Source organism: Chlorocebus sabaeus, chromosome X (genome assembly GCF_047675955.1).
Source record: "Chlorocebus sabaeus isolate Y175 chromosome X, mChlSab1.0.hap1, whole genome shotgun sequence".
Classification (NCBI taxonomy): domain Eukaryota; kingdom Metazoa; phylum Chordata; class Mammalia; order Primates; family Cercopithecidae; genus Chlorocebus; species Chlorocebus sabaeus.
In genome coordinates, this window is record NC_132933.1 from 114,461,828 (window position 1) to 114,482,710 (window position 20,883).

A 20,883-nucleotide genomic window follows, 5' to 3' on the forward strand; every position below is an offset into this window, starting at 1 on the left:
ACAGGAGTGATAATGCCCCACTTGCTATTGCTAAATTTCATATGATTTAAAACTTCTAAAAAGTCAGTGATCTGAGTCATGCAAAGGTGTCACTTCTAGTGTCACATCTAAAAGGACAAGCCCAGAGCAAGAAAAAGAAAAAGAATATCCAGTTCATAACCCCAGTAGAGCACCTGGTAACTGACAAAATCTGAATATACTCTCACTTCTGACGTAAACTTAACTGAATATCTATGTGTATGTTTTGTGTTTTCTGATATGTTAGGGGGTGAGAAAGAGTTCCTAAGAGAGACTCTTCAATAAAGGGAAGTGAGCAATAGGACTGATTCTATCCAGGGGAACCTAGGCCTCCAGGGATCCATACTGAAGCAAGAAAACAACTCAAATCTTAAGGCTGTCTTCCCATGGATATAACATACACTCCCTTACAGTTACAGTACATCTAGGTAAAAGAAATTGAGCAAAATTCAGAAGAGAGATGAGAGCCTGGTTGTGTAGAAAAAAGCTAACATAGCAGCCTTGAGGTGGCTGTCCTTCAAAGGGCTGCTTACAAGGCTGACCCTTGACTAGCATCTGGGAACTTGGACTTTAGGAGGGTTCCCACCATTCCCAGAACTGGTAAGGGTGGTTCACTGTGCCCAAACTATTTGTATATGCACTATGTCTGATGCTGAACACCTGCTTTCCTTCTGGAGTCTGGAATTTTGGGATCACGCTAGGCAGAGGGCACTTTTGTAACTAGGCCCCATTAAAAGCCTTGGGAACTGGTTTGCTGGGGAAATTAAGCACATCCTGTGTGACACCACTGGGAGGGGACTTGTGGAAGCTTGTGCCTAGTCTCCCCTAGACTTTACCTCATGCACCTTTTTCTTGGCTGATTTTGCTTTGTGTCTTTTGTTGTGATAAATCTTAGCCATGAGTATCACTGTATGCTGCTCCCTGTGAGTCCTTCTAATGTGGTGTTAGAGACTCCAACACATCAGCTCCTCCAAAATATCAGTGGACAGCTCCACCTCAGTGATCCCCTTCAGTCACCTTCAGATTATACAAAATGCAACTCAGACCGAGCTAAGGAGATTTCAGCCACAATATTCTGTATAGTGAATAGGTTTTATTATTGTAACAAGGAAGAAAAGAACAAGACATTTTTTTCCCTCCTTAATTGTCAGATCTTCTTTGGGATACTTGTTTATTATGATCTAATTTTTAAAATCTTACTTAACTCTAAATGTAAGACTTTTTATTGTAATAATACTTCAAATGAGATCTAAAAAGCTTCTGCACAGCAAAAGAAACAATCAACAGAGTGAAAAGGCAACCTACAGAATGGGAGAAAATATTTGCAAACCTGTGTCTCATAAGGGGTTCATGTCCAAAATATTAGGAATGCCTACAATTTAACAGCAAAAAAAGTCAAAATTGTAAAAATAGGCAAAAGACTTAAATAGATATTTCTGCAAAAAAGGTATATGAGTGGCTAAAAGGTATATGAAAATGTGCTCAATAGTACTAATAATTAGGGAAATGCAAATTAAAACCACAGTGCAATATCACTTTACACCTGTTAGGATGACTATTATCAAAATGACAAAAGATAACAAGTGTTGACAAGGATGTGGAAAATTGGAACCCTTCCGCACCATTGGTGGTGATGTAAAATGGTGCCACCACTATGAAAAACAGTGTGGAAGTTCCTCAAAAAATTAAACATAGAATTATCATATGATTGAGCCCCCTTCTGCGTATTTAGCCAAAGTAATTGAAATCAGACACTCGAAGAGATATTTGTATTATTGTGTTCCTTGCAGCACTATTCACAATAGCAATATGTGGAAACAACCTAAATATTCATCAACAGATGAATGGATAAAGAAAATGTGGTATGTATTTACAATGAAATATCATTCAGCCTTACAAAGAAGGAAATCCCAGCATATGCAATATCACGAATGAACGTGGAGAACATTATGCTAAGTGAGATAAGCCAGTCACAGAAGGACAAATATTGCATGAGTCCACCTATGTGAAGTATTAAAATAGTCAAATACAGAAAAGGAGAAAGTAGAATGGTGGTTGCCAGGGGTTGGGGGTGGGGGGCAATGAGCATAGATGTTCAACAAGCATTTCAGTTATAGAGGATGAATGAATAAGTTACATATATATATATATATATATATATATTTTTTTTTTTTTTTTTTTTTTTTTTTTTGAGAGAGAGTCTCACTCTGTCACCCAGGCTGGGGTGCAGTGCTGTGACCTCAGCTCACTACAACCTCCAACTCCTGGGTTCAAGTGATTCTCCTGCCTCAGCCTCCTGAGTAGCCAGGATTACAAGCATGCGTCACCACGCCTGGCTAATTTTTGTATTTTTAGTAGAGACGAGATTTCACTATGTTGGTCAGGCTGGTCTCAAACTCCTGACCTTGTGATCCGCCCACCTCAGCCTCCCAAAGTGCTGGGATTACAGGCGTGAGCCACCATACCAGCTTTTTTTTTTTTTTTTTTTTTTTTTTTTAACGGAGTCTTGCTCTGTTGCCCAGGCTGGAGTGCAGTGGCACGATCTCGGCTCACTGCAACCTCCACCTCCTGGGCTCAAGCGATTCTCCTGCCTCAGCCTCCTTAGTAACTGGGACTATGGGCGAGCAGAATTTTATTTTATTTTATTTTATTTTTAGTAGAGGTGGGGTTTCACCATGTTGGCCAGGCTGGTCTCGAACTCCTGACCTCAGGTGATCCGTCTGCCTCGGCCTCTCAAAGTGCTGGGATTACAGGTGTGAACCACCACACCCAGCCATAAATAAGTTCTAAAGATCTGCTGTGCAATACATTGTATTTTGAATGTGTATTTAGGATTTTTATTCCTTGTTCTGATTTTATCTTTCCTTTCTTTGGTGGGTGAGACTGAGGACCAATCTGTAAGGTGCTTTTTAAAAAATCAGGTTTAAAATATGTTTCTTTGAAGATTTTAGAATATTAATGGCTTCCCTTTTGTTCCTGAACACATCCAGCTTGTTGCTGCCTTAGGCTGATGCATCAGCAGTTCTTTCTGTGACGCTCTTCCCACAGCATTGTGTACCTGGCTCTGTCATTTTATTGAGCTCTTAACTGTCACCTCCTCAGAGAGGCCTTCCCTGACCACCCAATCTAAGGCAGCCCCCACCCCACCAACAAATAACCCTGCTTTAGCTTCATCGTAGCACTTATTTCAACCTGCTCATCTATTCATGCTTTATTTATTTGTTTAGCAAAAGCCTCCTTGCTCCAGAATGTAATTTCCACTCCAACAAGAATCTTGTTTGACTTGATCAGCATTTTATTTTATTTATTTCTTTGAGACAGAGTCCCGCTCTGTCGCCCAGGCTGGAGTGCAGTGGCACAATCTCGACTCACTGCAACCTCCGCCTCCCGGGTTCAGGTGATTCTCCTGCCTCAGCCTCCTGAGTAGCTGGGATTACAGACATGTGCCACCACACTCGGCTAATTTTTGTATTTTTAGTAGAGATGGGGTTTTGCCGTGTTGGCCAGGCTGGTCTCGAACTCCTGACCTCAGGTAACCGCCGCCCCCCCCCACCCCACCCCTCGGCTTCCCAAAGTGCTGGGATTACAGACGTGAGCCACTGCGCCCAGCCTTGATCAGCATTTTATTCTCAGTGCTAAAATAATGTCAGGAAGAAAAACGAGGCATTCAATAACTATTTCTGAATAAATGAATAATTAAATCATTTGAACAAATAAGTGACACTTTGGAAATTGCATTTAACAGCTTTCAAGAGACTGGCCCGGTTTTCTTTCTTTCTTTCTTTCTTTTCTTTCTGTTGCTACACTCACTATATTCTCCCTCAGGCTCTTCTTTCACCAATGTGCAGGCACTTTTTATTTGACCAGGCCCTCAAAGCACCTGGACCAGCAGATGGAGAAGCAACACCGTCAATCAGTGTCAGGTATGCACGATTCTTTTGATTTGAAAGGGCCAATAATGTCATTTAATCATCCTCCAATCCCTTTGCACCTTAAAATATTAAACTTCTACAAAAAGCAAAGGAAGCGATTGCTGAGGGTTACAAGGTGCGTATCAGCAAGGTAGATGTCATTAAGATTCGCTTCCTTGCATCTCCTGTTCAATTGCACTGGTAGAAAGTGGTGGATTTCTCTTGTCTTCTTCAATTTAGCTTTATTGAATTTCTGAGTCCCAGCATATCTTGTTTGTCAGATATTTTGGCAGATTAAGCAGTAATGAGGTACGCAGAAGAAAGTCAGATTTCTACAATAGCTACTCTACTCTTTTTTCTGACATCCCCCATCTCCCATCCCAGCCTCTTCCGATATTGTACTATCTTTCTTCTCTTTGTACCTTGAGGATTTCCGCCTCCCCCTCCCTAATTGCACCTGTTCTCATGGCACAGCCTTCTGCAATTCTCCCACATTGAGACCATGGAGCTAATTTTTATCACTGAGCTTGTATTTCTTCAGCTCTCAACTTCACTCAAGGCCTTTATCTCCAATGGCTTGTGAACATTTGCACTCAGAGGTTCAACCTTTAATGCAATATGTTCAGTACCTAATCTGTCACTGTCTCCACAAAGCAGAAACTCCTTTCATTTTCCTGCTTCTGTCTTTTCCCTTTGTTGATTGTGCTTGGTATACTTTCATTGTAATAAATCATAACTATGAGTATGACTATATGCTGAGTCCTGTGAACCCTCCTAGAGAATCATCAAACCTCTGGGTTGTCATGGGGACCTCTTGACGTGAAAGTCAATGTTTTCTTTTCTCTTTCTTTTCTTTTGAGATGGAGTTTTGTTCTTCTTGCCCAGGCTGGAGTGCAATGGTGCGATCTCGGCTCACTGCAACCTCCGCCTCCAGGGTTCAAGCAATTCTCCTGCTTCAGCCTCCTGAGTAGCTGGGATTACAGGCATGTGCCACCACACCCAGCTAATTTTTGTATTTTTAGTAGAGACAGCGTTTCTCCATGTTGGTCAGGCTGGTCTCGAACTCCCGAACTCAGATGATCCACCTGCCTCGGCCTCCCAAAGTGCTGGGATTAGAGGCATGAGCCACCGCGCCCGGCCCAATATTTTCTATAACTTGTTTCACTGCCCCTCTCGTGGGCTGAATAGAAGAAGCATTATGGGGTAATCAAAACAACACAGCCTTAAAAAATAAAGACAGCTTGATTTAAACCCTGACTTAGTCAGCTTCTAAGCTCCATTAACTTCTCTGAGCCATGCTTTCCTCATCTATAAAACCAGGCCAATAATACTTACTTTGCAAGATTTTTTAAAAGATTTAGAGATAATAGCACAAGAGGTCCACAGCAGACACTCTTTAAGGAGTAGCTATTATTTTCAGTGTTTTGCATAAGATAAAATGATCAAAATGAATTATATGGACTCCATTTTGTGGACCCATGTATTCATGTAGCAATGGAACTATAATAATTATATGGACTCAAAATGTCCCAATCATTTTGGAACTTGTAACAAAAAAAAAAAAAAAAAAAATCTGTAAGCAGGCTGTTTTGCTAAGGATCTATGTAGAACTCCTCTGAGGATTTGCAGTGAGAATTGTGTGGACAGCAAGCCCAGAAAAGAGCACGTTTATACCCATCCTCAATTTTCAGCCCATGCTTGGCTGCTTGTCTCTTGCTCTTGGAATCCTGCCCACTGCACTGATTTCTGGACCCTGACCTCCTTCTGACTGCCAACCTGCACTGCTCACCTCCTTTTTTGGGTACTCAGCTGTTCCTCCCACTGAACCCTCTTCCAACCAGTGCTTTACATATGACTCATTCACCATCCACCTGGTCCTATATGGAGGATCCCCGCTGAAACTTTGCTTGGATATGTCTCTGGCTTCATCCCTTGATCAGCTTGTAATATTTGCTTTTGAATAAAGTGTATTTCACTTTCATGGAAGCAGAATTATTAGACAAATATAATCCCAGTCAGTGGCAGATTATTTGAAAGAAAAAATTTATGTTCCTTTATTCCTTTTGTCCCTAGAATCCAGAGGCTAATCACACTTCTTAATACTTTCATTGTCCCATCTGAAATAACATACCTAAAAGGTTTAAAGATGAGTTATTTGAAATCTCTTCAGCAAGTCAAATGGGGTGAATTTTTTAGTATATACCAGGGTGGTTGCCATAAAAAGCAGACGGTATCTGCAATAAATAACTTTATCGCGTATCATTTTCAGGAAAAGAATCATTAGTCTTCTCTTTTGAGGGCAAAACTTTTAACAAAGATATTTGCTCTGGATTTTTTAGCCAGACATGATGTAGTGGTAAGAGCATTGCATGAGGAGTCAGGAGGCCTATGCTTCAGTCTTTCATTATAATATAGTGGGTAAGAGTCTTTCCCCATCTCTCCCTTCATCTAGATGGGAGTGAGCTACTTGTACTTCCTAATGAAATATAAGTGGAATTGTTTGCACTGCTTCCCTGCTAAGGCGGCTTTGAAACAAGTATGCCTTCTCCATGCTCTGTTCTCCTTGGTCCTGGCTGGATGTTAACACCCACACTGACCTTGGAGGTCACATGCTGAAGATGGTAGAACCACTCTCAGCCAGTGTCCCTGAATAACCCACGTAAATTAATAACCTGTTCTTCCCTCTTACCAGTCAGGAACATCTGCACTATGTTAGCACATTGACATTTGAGATTTTGTGTTATAGCAGCTAGTCTGTGCCTAATTAAGTTGTTTCACTTCTTTATGACAATCTGTTTGGGTTGTTATAAGGATTAAACAAGTTAGAAAAATACCTGGCACATAATAAATGCTCAATAAATGTTATTAATAGTTATCAATGTGATTACCTAGTCTGATAGTAACTGGTTATGAGTCACTGAACGTCAGTTTCCCTGGACTTTCATTTCCTCCTCAACTGTTAAATCTAAGAGTCATACTTGATGAACTCAATATTTCCATAAGTTTGAAATTTTATGATCAGAAGCTTCTTCAAAAAATTGCCAAGAAAAATTATTTCAACCCATGGAAAGTGGCCACCATAGGATGAGGGAGAGGCATTCCGAATATCAGGGAAAGAGGGAAAATGGAGAACAGAACAATTAGAGGGAAAACCATTATTTAAAGAGAAGCATGTTTTCTTTCTGAAATTTATCCATCAGATTCTGAAATCGGCTTTGGAGAGAAGAAAATATTTACAAACCGGGCCGTGTCCGTGAGACTTTCATTCACACCCAAATGAATATCTTGTGTGGTAAGAAAACAAGGGTGTCCTCCCAGAAGTGCAAAGCCTACAATAAAAAAAAGAAAAGAAAAGAAAAGAATCATTTTGAAAAAAAGAGCTAAAGTGGAAAACAAAATTACAAAGAATTGGCATAATCTCAACTGAAAAGTCAAAATCTTTAAAGCTCCCCAACTTCTCTGATAGAGAATTCCCATGCAAAACAAAATGAGGAACTGAGGGAAGTAGATAAAATTTTGTGCTCAAGTACTTAACTTTCCTTCATATGTGTGCCCATTTCTCCACCCTCTTATTCAAGACGTGGCAATAACGAAGCATCATTCCCTCTTTGGGGCTATCCCTGGTTTTGGTTCTCTAAAACATATAAAGCTGGCTGGGTGCAGTGGCTCATACCTATAATCCCAGCACTTTGGGAGGTCGAGGTGGGTGGATCTCCTGAGGTCAGAAGTTCAAGACCAGCCTGGCCAACATGGCAAAACCCTGTCTCTACTAAAAATGCAAAAATTAGCCAGACATGGTGGCAGGCGACTGTAATCCCAGCTACTCAGGAAGCTGAGGCAGGAGAATCGCTTGAACCTGGGAGGCGGAGGTTGCAGTGAGCCGAGATCATGCCACTGCACTTCAGCCTGAGCAACAGAGCAAGACTCCGTCTCAAAAACATAAAAATAAAAAAAAAAAAAAACCATACGACACTGTCTTGGTTGGAAGATAAGGAAAACAGTAAAGTGGTCCTTTGACTGTTTTGACTCTTAGTAACTTGAAACCACTATCTCAATGCTTATTTTCTTTTATTTTTAAGCCTTTCATTTTTATTTATTTATTTTTTGAGACACAGTCTTCCCCTGTCACCCAGGCTGGAGCCCTTTCATTACACATTCTGGGGAAAGTTATGGGAGATGGTGACATCCAATCAGAACTTTAGTGTCTCATTTGAGACTGGTTTAATGCTCAGAATTTCTCCAATACATAATTAAAGGCAAATACACATAATTGCAAGATAGAGGTTTGTCCAAGGAATTTTGCAAACATTACTTTTCTCCTCCTTATTATGATGTCCCTGATTTATCTTTTGGGAAATAAGCAACAGTCACAATTTGCTAATCCCATCTGTTTCCCATAAAGAGGGAAGAAATCATTAATTGCACGGTGAATTGGGGAATGAGGAGTTTCAGATCCACAAAGGAGAATTTGATTCAAAATCTCACGAAACATCCCACTGAAGCCTTAACACAGTTTGAATGTGGACTGATATTAAATGATATTAAGGAATCATTATTTTTGTTCAGTGTGATCATGACATCATAGCCATATAGGACAATATCCTTATTTTAAGATACAAAATGATATATTTTGGGGTAAAATATCCTTATAACTTTAATTTACTTTAAAGCAGTTCAACAGCAAAAACAAATAGACAAAGAAGGCAACATATTAACAATTGTTAGACTAATGTAAGTGTATTGGTATGTTCATTATGCTAATCTTTTTACTTTTCTGTTTATTTGAAAGTTTCACTATAAAAAGTAAAAATCAAACCCACACAAAGCAATGGTCCCCATTTCTGTTACTGTATATAAAATGAAATAATTATAGTCTACCTATTTTATACTCAAAAGTGTTCTCTTAAATATCCCTAGACCAAATGATCTTTTACTAGAGACCGCCATGTTCTGACCCTAGCAATAACCCTTCACAGAGTATGATCATGTGATGGCACATTATTAACATTCTTTCATTGAATCCCTTAGTCTGACAAAGTGTACAGTAGATATTACAAGAATTTTACAGAAAAGGGTTCTGAGAGTCAGAGTCTAAAAAATTGTGCAAGATTGTTTTTAAGTCCCCACAGTCCTAGGCCTTGCCACAGGGATGCCAGCTATTGAGTCAGCTCCAAGTGTTATCTACAGAGACAGAATGACATAGTGGGACTGGGCTCAGTCTTCTTCATCTGAAAAATAAGACAGTCTGCCTAGAGTTGTAAGATTCCTTGCAGATCTTATGTGCTAGGTGCCAGGTAGGATCAAAGAATATGAAATGCCCAAACAGTCCTACTTGCTATAGGACCTATAATGAACAATCTGACCCCATTTCTGATGTTTGCCTGCCCACCTCTCCCTGCCTGACCCTTCAGCCCTACATCTGGGCAAGCTGATAAGGAAGTTCAGGTGCTCCCTCCTTTGGCACTAGCAGGAGGTTCAAACTGCACAAGCCCTACCCTGTGCAAGGGAATCCTCATCCCAGCCCCATCGCCAAATCACACTAGAACTCCGTATCATTTCTCTGCTCTCTGAGGCTACTTTTGGACCTGCTTGGGAGCCAGACCTACTATCCCCAGAAAGCCACATGATGCGAGTAATAAACTTTTTCATATCTTCCTGGTGCATGTGAGATATTCTCACTCTCAGCAATCAAACCAAATTTTAGGTGGATGGCACATCTCATGTCTATGGAGTAACTACACACCACAAGAAGTCCTGGTCTCACTGTATGATTCTGAAATTTATTCATTCATTCTGAACATATGTGCCTGGGGCTGTTCTAGCAGGACAAGTCTAGGAAGAAAGCATTGTAAACAATATACAAGTCTTTGACTACACGGAACTTACTTTCAAATGGGGAGAGACAGAGTGTAAACTGAATGATTCAATTAAATATATTGTGTGTTAGGTACTGATAAGTGCTATGAGAAACACAGAGCAGGGAAGGAGAATAGGAAATTTACAGGACCCTAGTTGCAATTTTAAGTAGTATGGTCAAGGAAGCCACACTGATTGTGGGACATTTGAGTAAAGACCTGAGGAAGATGGATGGGTGAGCCATAGAAAACATGAGATAGTGGGAAAAGCATGTGCAAAGTTCCTGTGTAAAGGTCATGATTCGCAGGTTCAAGAGACAACAAAAGGCTGTGTGCGGTGGCTCACACCTGTAATCCTAGCACTTTGGGAGGCCGAGGTGGGCAGATAACCTGAGGTCAGGAGTTTGTGACCAGTCTGGCCAACATGGCAAAACCCCATCTCTACTAAAAATACAAAAATTAGCTGGGCATGGTGGTGGGCGCCTGTAATCCCAGCTACTCGGGAGGCTGAGGCAGGAGAATCACTTGAACTCAGGAGGTGGAGGTTGCAGTGAGCCAAGATTGCACCACTGCACTGCAGCCTGGGCAACAGAGTGAGACTCTATCTAAAAAAAAAAAAAAAAAAAAAAAGAAAGAAAGAAAGAGAGAGAGAGAGAGAGAGACAACAAGAAGGTAGTGTGGACGGTGCAGAGATGAGGCTGCTGAAGGAAGCTGGGGAGAAGGCAACAACTACTTTGACTTTTGTCTGGATAAAATGGGAAGTCTTTGAAGGCTTGGAGCAGCGGAGGGACATGATTTGACTTACATTTTAATTGGACATCTGTAGCAGGGCCAAAGCAGGGAGACAAGTCAGGAGACTGTTGTGAAAATCTGGGTGAGAGTTGATTGGCTGGAACAGGGTGGTAGCAGCTAATGTGGTGAGGAAATGGTTGGCTTCTTCATATGTTTTGAAAGTGTATCTTTTCAAAAACCCAACTTTTTATTTCATTGATCTTTTGTATTTTTTTAGTCTCTGTTTCATATATTTCTGCTCTGATCTGTATGATTTCTTTTCTTTTACAAATTTTGGGTTTGGTTTGCCCTCGCTTTTCCAGTTCTTTAAGATGCATCATTAGGTTGTTTATTTGAAGTTTTTCTATTTTTTTGATGTAGGCATTTATTGATGTTCACGTCCCTCTCAGTACTGCTTTTGCTGTATCCCACAAGTTTTAATATGCTGTGCTTCCATTTTCATTTGTTTCAAGAAATATTTACATTTTCTTATTAATTTTGTCAATGACTCAATGGTCATTCAGGAGCACATTTTTAAATTTTCATGCGTTTATATTTTTTCCAAAATTCTTCTTGCTATTGATTTATAGTTTTAATCCATTGTGGTCAGAAAATATATCTAATATAATTTAAGTATTTTTTTAATTTGGGGTACTTGTTTTGTATCCTTGATAATGTTCCATGTGCTGAGGAAAAGAATGTGTACTCTGCACCTGTTGGGTGAAATGTTCTATAAATATCTATTATGTCCATTTGGTCTATAGTGCAGATTAAGTCGAATGTTTCTTTGTTGATTTTCAGTCTGGATTATCTGTCCAGTGCTGAAGGCGGAGCGTTGAAGTCCTCAGCTATTATTGTATTGAGTTCTATCTCTCTTTTTAGCTCTAATAATACTTGCTTTATATATCTGGGTGCTCTAGCATTGGGTTCATATATACCTTTAGTTGTTATATTCTCTTGCTGAATTGGCCCCTTTATCATTACATAATGGCCTTCTTTGTCTTTTCTTCCAGTTTTTGTCTTGAAATCTATTTTACCTGCAAGTGTAGCTACTCCTGCTCTTTTGTAGTTTCCATTTGCATGGAATATCTTTTTCCATCCCTTCATTATCAGTGTATGTATGTCTTTAGAGGTGAAGTGAGCTTCTCAGCTGTTCACCTTGCTTCCTACCTCACTGAAAAAATTACAGCAATAAGAGGAGAACTTCCAGATTCCACTCCATTTCCTCACTAGTCAGCATCTGCATTCAGATACTCTGCTTTCCTTTCTATTAAGCATAGATGAATTTTCCATGCCCCATGTAATGCCTCCACTCATGCACTAGAAGCCACTCCCCTTGCCTACTCAAAGACATTGCTCTAGCAATTCCTCCCTTTCTCCCTTATGTCACCAACATCTTGAATGGGTTGTTCTCATTTTTTCACTCATTATTAAAAAATAGATACAGATTTTCTGTTGGTCCTTATTTCCCTGACAAGTATTCCTTTAATTGTTTGCTCCCCTTTGCAGCAAAGCTCTTTGTTCTTCTTTCTCTTTCTAGTTCCTCTCTTCTCATTTCCATCAAACCTGTAAGGCTTTGTCCCCAACCACTGTTGCACCAAAACTCCTCTCACCAAAGTTATCAGTGACCTTCACGTTACTACATCTAGTGGTCATTTCTGATCTCTCTTCCTTCTTGACTTAGCAGTATTTAACAAAGTTGATCTTCGTTTTCTACTTGATAAACTTTCTTCACACAGCGTCCAGGACATCAAACCTGTTTGCCTTTGCATCTACCTTGGTAGTTGCTCCTTCTCAGTCACCATTGTTGGTTCCTTCTATTTTTCTTGACTTCTGAATGTTGGTTGTGCCCCAGGACCAGTCCTTGGTTCTCTTCTCTCATCCTTCAATCTATACTTACTCTCTTTATAATTATATCCAGTCCCATGGCCTTAGATATCATCTATATGTTGGACATACACAAATATCTCTAGGCCAGTTTTCACTCCCAAATTCCAGACTCATGTCCAACTGCTATTTTAACATCTTTGCTTATATGTCTAATAGACACTTCAAACTCAATATATCTAAGACCGAATTCCCAACCTTCCCCTTTTCATTTGTTCCATCAGCAGCCTTCACATTTGCTCAAGCAGAAATCTTCAAGTCATCCTTGACATCTCTCTCTTACCCAATACATTAGTAATCTTGTCTCTCCCTTCAAAACATATCTAGAATCTGTTCCTCTTACCCTCTCCACTACTGCCACCATGGCCCCAGCTTCTATAATTGATAGCTATCTATTGACAGGCTTCACTACTTCTACCTTGTTTTCACCCTGGTCCCCGCCCCCACAGTCTATTCCACAGTTTATTCTCAGTCAGTGGGATCCTTTTAAAATGCAATTAGATCATGTCCCTCCTTTGTTCAAGATCATCCAATGATTCCCCATTTCACTCAAAATAAAAGCCAAAGTCCCAATAATGGTGTACCTGTTTTTCCCTCAGTTCCAGGCACATTCTTCTCCTTGCTGAGAGTACTTATCATCTTCTAACATACTGTACCATCCACTTATTTATTATGTCTGTTGTTTATTGTCTGTGTACCCACTAGAATGTAAGCCCCATGAAGGCATAGATTTTCCTGTTTTGTCTACTGAGGTATCACTCTCGAGCACCTAAAATAAAACCTGGCAAATAGTAAGTGCTTAATGAATACTCATTGAATGATTAAAGGAGGAATTTTGACTCTGAAGAAAGGACCCATTCTTCTCATTTGTGAACAGCCTCTCATTTTGCTAACAGAAAGAACAGAAATTTCTATTGTCTGTGAAGCAACGTAATGAAGTTTAGTGGTGATTATAATCACTAATCACTCTTGAGTACTTAATTTCTTTATAAACAGGCAACGTCACCTAAACACATATAAATACTGCACATTCGTCCAAAAAGTATTTATTGTGCACCTACTAAGTGCCTAGTACAGGTATGAGTACCATTGAGGGTTGAGGACTATGGATGAAGATTTCAAGCAAACTTTCGGACCTCCTGGTAGGTCTATTCCGAGTCACACTCTTTCTTTGATGATAAGTCATTTTGCTATAGCAACTCAGGATTAGTCTGCTGCCCTTCTACTTCCCTGTTTGTGCTATACAGAAGATCCATATGGTGCCTGGACTTACGAAATAGGGGTAGGAAGAAGAGTAACAGAAAGTGTGTACAAGCAGGAGCCAAATACTTCAGCAGTTCATGAAAAAGATTAAATGGGGAGGAAATACTGCCTCTGAGAAGAAATTGCCCTTGCAATTTTTGTCACAGATCAAAAAGAAGCCTCAGATCCCTGCCCAAAAGTACAAGTCACGAATTTGCCAGTTTGCCAGGTCTGGATGGTAATACGTGCTTACGAAGGGCATCAGAGATTTTGAGAGGCCACTAGAAGCTGCCATTGCCAAGAAGAGGACAGAGGGATGGGTTTCCACTCTTTTTCCACCCTTTATCCAGAGGAGCCTGCTTTTACCTGTCTCATTTGTTTATGCTTTAACATCAGCTATTTTTGAACAAAGGGTTTCTTCTGTTTTCTGTTAATTTCTTTTCTTTCTTTCTTTCTTTTCTTTTCTTTTCTTTCTTTTTTTTTTTTTTTTTTTTTTTTTTTAGATAGAGTATCACTGCCCAGGTTGGAGTGCAGTGGTGCGATCTCGGCTCACTGCAAGTTCCACCTCCCGGGTTCACACCATTCTCCATTCTCCTGCCTCAGCCTCCCAAATAGCTGGGACTACAGGTGCCCACCACCACACCTGGCTAATTTTTTGTATTTTTAATAGACATGGAGTTTCACTGTGTTAGCCAGGATGGTCTTAATATCCTGACCTCGTGATCCACCCGCCTCGGCCTCCCAAAGTGCTGGGATTACAGGTATGAGCCACCATGCCCGGCCTCTTCTGTTAATTTCTTAATTTCTGTTTGGGAAAATAAAAGTAAATCTTATTTTGCTCTTTCACTTCCCCATAGATCTCTGCCCGCTTTGGAAAAAAGAGTATAAATAGAATTCATTCATTGGAAATATGAGGGATCCGAGGACCCTTGCTGGTAGAATGAAGTCAGTTATTAACCTCTCTGTGCTTGGCTTTTGTAACTGCAGAATAGTATCACAATTTTTATATTGGCATCTTTGTACAGATGATGATTTTGAAACAGCTGTTAAAACACCAGCTTCTATTTCACCTTGAAAGTGAAATACCAATGTTAAATAATGAAAAGAACCATCTCTTAGAATGCCTTTTGCATCTTTTATCAGCTACTGCATTTACTGAGATTAATAAATGTATCTGTCTATCAGCTCAATTCATTTGCTATAAAAGAATATAATCATTGATAGACACATAGGAGAATTGTCTGCTTTGCCAGACAGGCACACACAAAGAGTGGATGAGGCGTGAATGATCTACAACTACACACAGCTACACTGATACATCTCACAATGTTGAGCGAACGAAGTCAGACACAAAAGAGCACATGCTGAACGATCCCATTTATATGAAGTTCAAAAATAGGCAAAACGAATCTGTGATGTTAGAAGCCAGGATAATAAGTTATCCTTGGTTCGATGAGGAGTAGTGACTGGAAGGAAATAAAGGGTATTGGGGAGCTTCTGGGTGCTACTACCATTCTGTTTCTCTAGCTGGGTATTAGTTAACGATGGTTTTTTCACTGTAAGAATTCATTGAACTATACATTTAATGATTTGTGCACTTTTCTGTTTGTGTGTTACACTTTAATAAACATGTTACATAAACAATTACTATGGTAAGAGTTGGGTGGAGAATTTGATTCTGTCTCCTGAGATAAGTAGGAATATGAATGTAGCTCTGAAACTCAGGCTTGGAACAGAATTGCCAAAGACTGTCCTGTGAGGATCATCTCAGAGGCTGGCACAGATTTGGGGCAGTAACAGTTATAATTATACTTATTTTAATTCTAAGCACCAAAGTAACAGGTGGTACTTGTTGAAAAATTGTACCAAAGGACAACTGTTAAGACGCACATACACACAATAGGAATGTTCTGTCATGATTTTGATTGGGGTTTACTGTTTCTGTAAACAATTAAGGCAGCTACTCGCTTTGAGCGATTCTACTGTTGAGTTTGGCAGGATGCCATATGCAATTATTGAGGATAATCACAAATGCTCCATGATCTATAAGTTTTAACAGTCACACGTTCCTTGCTTCATGTATTTGTTGTTATTATTTACGATTTTGGGAAGGTTTCTAAGGATTTCTTTATAGAAAACCATCATTTAACAAAAGGCTTAATGCCACCAGTAGAAACAATTTTACTGGAATAAAACATGACTATTACATTCCGTATAATTAAATTAAATCAATAGGTTGAGTTTACTAAATTAGATACTTAAAAATATATATTTAGTAACACCTTCCAATCCTAGGTCTGCCATTTATTAGCTGCGTGCCTTTGAGCCATTTGCTGGCCCCGTTTCAGCCTGTTTTCCTCAATGGTCTTGCTCTCACAGAGTTGTCATGAGGATTAAGTGAGATAACACACATAATTAATGTAGAACACCTGGCACAGGGTCTGCATCCAAAAACTTATGAAATTGTCACTCTCGTTTTTATTAGTAGATTAACTACCACATTATTATAAATGGTGAAACCGATCATTTATTCAGAAATATTCTGGTTTCAAACATAACATTTGAACAGGAAAAAGTCATAGAAATGCCATGAACTCAGCAAAATCCCTTTTAAAAAAACTTAAATTTGAGAAATTTCTATGTATTAATCAATTATTTTGGTGACTTCAAAAAAGACCACTTCTCTTAAGTACTAATGGTAAAAACAAACAAACAAAAAGATACAAGATAAAATAAAATAAAATAAAATTCTACCCAACTCATGGAATACTAGTGTTGAAAGGCAGTAGAATTTGAGAATTACTGACTGGTTTCTTCATTTCTCCCCTACCATCTGTCAGATATCAACATGATCTCTTATAGCAGCCAGCTTTAACGAGCAAAATGTTCTTATCTGTTTTCTTCCTAGGGCTTTAAAGATTAACACCTTATAAATTTTCCCTCTTCCTCCTTCCTTCTCTTTAGGGGGAAGGAGTGTGCATTAGTAAGAATAGTGGGCTTCAGATCTGAATCTTGGTGCTACTGGTATTAATTGAGTGAATCTGGCAAGTTGTGTAATCCCCCTGAACTTTCTTTTTGATATCTATTTGGTAAGCTTGCAAGGTAAAAATCTGATCATTGCAAGGTAAAAATCACATGTAATAGTTGTTTGCGCCTAAGCCCTAGGAAGCTCTGATACGCATAAGGTAGAATAATCTATTTGAAATATCAACGAATATGTTTTTGTTTGTGGTACTTCCTCCTTAACCCTGTCTGATTGCTCACTTGGGCAGTCATATTATTGATTCAAGTGAGGTCTGGTAGAGCAGAAATGCAGAGAGAAAGAAAAGAGGCAATTTGTGTTATGAGTTTCAAAGTGTCCATTTTGAAATTGCAGAGATGATAGCTTGAGGAAAAAAAATATCCTTAACAGCCTAGAATTCTAGGCACAAAAGCATAGATTTGGAATAATCCATGGATAGTCAGAGCCAGTTTTTCCTCCTGCTTTGTTTCCTGGCCTCCAATACTGGGAACTGAAAGGGGAAGAAGAGAAGCAAGAGAGGAGAAGCAATAGAAATAAAAATTGGTTGACCTTTGACACTGTACCCTGCTATGTGTTCCCCAGGTCAACTTCTGAAGGATGGGGAGCATGCTGGAAAGCTCCATGAGTTTGGAGAATCCTAGAACTGAGGACAACCTGTCTTGTTTTTTTTTTTTTTTTTTTTTTTTTGAGACGGAGTCTTGCTCTGTGGCCCAGGCTGGAGTGCAGTGGCTTGATCTCAGCTCATTGCAAGCTCCGCCTCCCGGGCTCATGCCATTCTCCTGCCTCAGCCTCCCGAGTAGCTGAGACTACAGGCGCCTGCCACCACGCCCGGCTAATTTTTGTATTTTTAGTAGAGACCGGGTTTCACCATGTTAGCCGGGGTGGTCTCGATCTCCTGACTCGACCTCCCAATGTGCTGTCTCGGCCTCCCAATGTGCTGGGATTACAGGCATGAGCCATGGCGCGCAGCCCTGTCTTGCTTTTAAGACAGACCTCTAGAAGGCAGTAAATGTTATAGAGCTCCCTGGCACCCAGCAAGAGGAAGAAACAATACAGTAGAGGCAGCCTTGTAGTACCTCTGTGCCTAATGTGTCTTGGAGAGCTGCTAAGAGGTTGAGAGAATGAAACCACGAGATACATTGTTGTAATGGGGTCACTGTCACACAACCATGAAATATTAGGCTCACAGACACTTTGAAAGGTGAGAAGAGTAGGGTTTATCGGGTGAAAAGAGAAAAAAGGGAAAACAGGGACTCTCAAAAGGGCTAGAGTCCTGCTAGTAGTCTTCCCGCCTCTCAGATTGAATCCTAGGTTCCACCTCGGAACAGGAGAGGCCAGCTCTTCCCCGCTGCAAATGGTGTGAACTTCCTGAGGCTTCACCCCCGTGTGCACTCCTCCCAGTGTGCAGGCCGGCTGGAAGTTCTCCAGTGACCTCTTTATACTTGGTTGTCTCAATATCAGGTCTTTTAATGAGAGTGAAGCAAACCTTGCAGCAAGTGGGAGACAGCCAAGATCCAATGGGAATATAGAAGTCCCAACAGAACCCAGCATGGACATTTGATGATGAAGTTCTAATGACCAAGGACCAGATCCCCATAGCCCTACATGTCTTGACATTCAGATACTCTCCATGATTTAACCATGGCTGTGGGGAAATGGAGAGGAGACCCAAAATGGACAAAATAAACCATGAAACAACTGAGGATTGCCTAACATTGCAAAGATTAAATTTCCACCATCTAGCAGAATTGAGACACACAAGAAAATGTTCTTTACATGCTAGAAAAATAGACACATTTCCTACCCACTGAGTTCGAGGCCTGAAAATGTGTGCCCACCTACATTTCTTTTCTGAACATGAAGAGTTGTATGGAACTTCTACTCCGTTCCTTATGGAATTCTTATAGATGAAGCTAATTTTTCTGCTTGCAGCTTTTATGAGAACCGGAAATCTCATCCACAGGCTTGCACTGCTGCTCCCAGTAAAAAAATGTTCTTTTTCTCTGTGGTTGTTAGAGGCAGACAAATCCCCGCACTGGGTTACCCCTCCAAAGTTTTCACCCTCGAGCCCTCTCTTTAACAGAAGTGTGAATTTGGCAGTGGACTTACCTGTTTCTGTAGACAATCTTGTTCGGGTACTTCTTTTCTCAAAAATCATCCCTAAGGACTTCCCTTGCAATAAAGGCAAATACTATAAATCAAGGACAAGAATAGAATTAAAATATATCTTGTATATAAATTATATTTTACAACATTTTCTTTATTAGAAAATAAGTAATAACTACTACCAAATAAGTGTTTAAAATATTGTTTAAAAACTGAGTTTAGGCCAGGTGCAGTGGCTAATGCCTGTAATCCCAGCACTTTGTGAGGCCGAGGCAGGTGGATCACCTGAGGTCAGGAGTTCGAGACCAGCCTGGCCAACATGGCAAAACCCCATATCTACTCAAAATACAAAAAAAAAAAAAAAAAAAAAAAAAAAAAAAAATTAGCTGGGCGTGCTGGTGTGCGCCTGTAAACCCAGCTACTAGGGAGGCTGAGGCAGGAGAATTGCTTGAACCTGGGAGGTGGAGGTTGCAGTGAGCCAAGGTCGCGCCACTGCACTCCAGCCTGGGCGACAGAGCAATATTCCATCTCAAAAAAAAAGTGAATATAAAATGTTTTTTAATATACTATACAAATGGGGGAAGAGAACAGTAATTCCCACAGCTTATTGACATGTAATTAGAAAGCAGTATTAATTGTTCTGAGTTCAACATGTGAATTTTTTCCAAAGTATATTAATATTTCATACTGGAACCACCTTCTTACTTAACGCCATTGAAATCCCCGTTCAGTTTTCCATGACCTCGAAGGTGTCTGGTTTGGAGGTGTTTTCTCAGCTAGGAAAATGCTACTCTGTTACAACATGGGGCACTATGACTTCCACTTGGATCAATGATGAAGCCCTAGTGTTTCAGCTACACATTCATCATGCATCCTAATGGGAATACAAAGACTTTTCTTCTGGAAGTCATTTGAAAACAATCTGGAGAGTTTGAAATGTGGGGCGGGGCACTTCCTCCTTCCTCTTCTGTAGAAGGGCTTCGGGATAGAATGAGTTCTGGAACAAATAGATTCCTGCCAGCTAACCTCCCTCATCCACGAAGTGTCAAGAATATAGGCCTGGGCCTGGGGAGACCTTTTCTCCTTATTTCAGGTGTTTTATAGGAACATCAACCCATAGCAGTTGCAGTCACTCCTGTCCACAGTTTCTCTTAGGAGCTTGGAAAGCTAGCCAACTAAATAAAATCAAAGCCGTGTCAAACTTTCTCAACCTGAAACCAACTCTTTAAAAAGGTTGAACAAGCTTGGAATATGAAAATGCTTTCACAATTAAGCAGTCTAAATGAAGCTACTGTATTAATTGTGTTTCAAAGATAAATTGCTCAAAATGCAGAATTAAGCTTATAGCTAAGAACCATATGCCATCTCTTCTCCTACCTGAATACCATTAATTGTTTCTTTGCTAAACTAAATGCTTTTTAAAACGCTGTCACATCATTGTGAATTTTTTGACATTATCCTAATGATTCTATATCTGATATGCATCCAAAATTAAAATTTGTCACTAGGAAAAAAAGGATCATTTTCTTCTTCTTCTTCTTTTTTTTTTTTTTTTTTGAGATGGAGTTTCGCTCTTATTGCCCAGGCTGGAGTGCAATGGCATGATTTCGGCTCACTGCAACTTCCGCCTCCCAGGTTCAAGCAATTCTCCTGCCTCAGTCTCCCTAGTAGCTGGGATTACAGGCATGTGCCACCACGCCCGGCTAATTTTGTATTTTTAGTAGAGATAGGGTTTCTCCATGTTAGTCAGGCTGGTCTCGAACTCCCGACCTCAGGTGATCCACCTGCCTAGGCCTCCCAAAGTGCTGGGATTGCAGGCATGAGCCACTGCACCCGGCCTTAATTTTTGACTTGATAGAAAATACACAGAGAAAAGAAAAGGGGTATAAAAATAAAATCTTGACAGATCACCTGAGGTCAAGAGTTTGAGACCAGCCTGGCCAACATGGTGAAACTCTGTCTCTACTAAAAATACAAAAATTAGCTGGGCATGGTGGTGTGCACCTGTAATCCCAGCTACTTGGGAGGCTGAGGCAGGAGAATTGCTTGAACCCGGGAGGCAGAAGTTGCA

General features: G+C 40.1%; 1 protein-coding gene across 1 annotated transcript in view; it reads right to left on the bottom strand.

The window, feature by feature from the left end:
• OTC (ornithine transcarbamylase) overlaps nucleotides 1-20,883 on the bottom strand; it is a 69,363-nt gene that overhangs the window by 33,270 nt on the left and 15,210 nt on the right. Inside the window, exons 3-4 of the mRNA XM_007991398.3 lie at nucleotides 18,816-18,897; nucleotides 7,171-7,258 (exon numbers count right to left, since the gene is read on the bottom strand). Coding sequence (XP_007989589.1) covers nucleotides 7,171-7,258; nucleotides 18,816-18,897 — 170 coding nt within the window. The remainder of the gene's footprint in view (nucleotides 1-7,170; nucleotides 7,259-18,815; nucleotides 18,898-20,883) is intronic.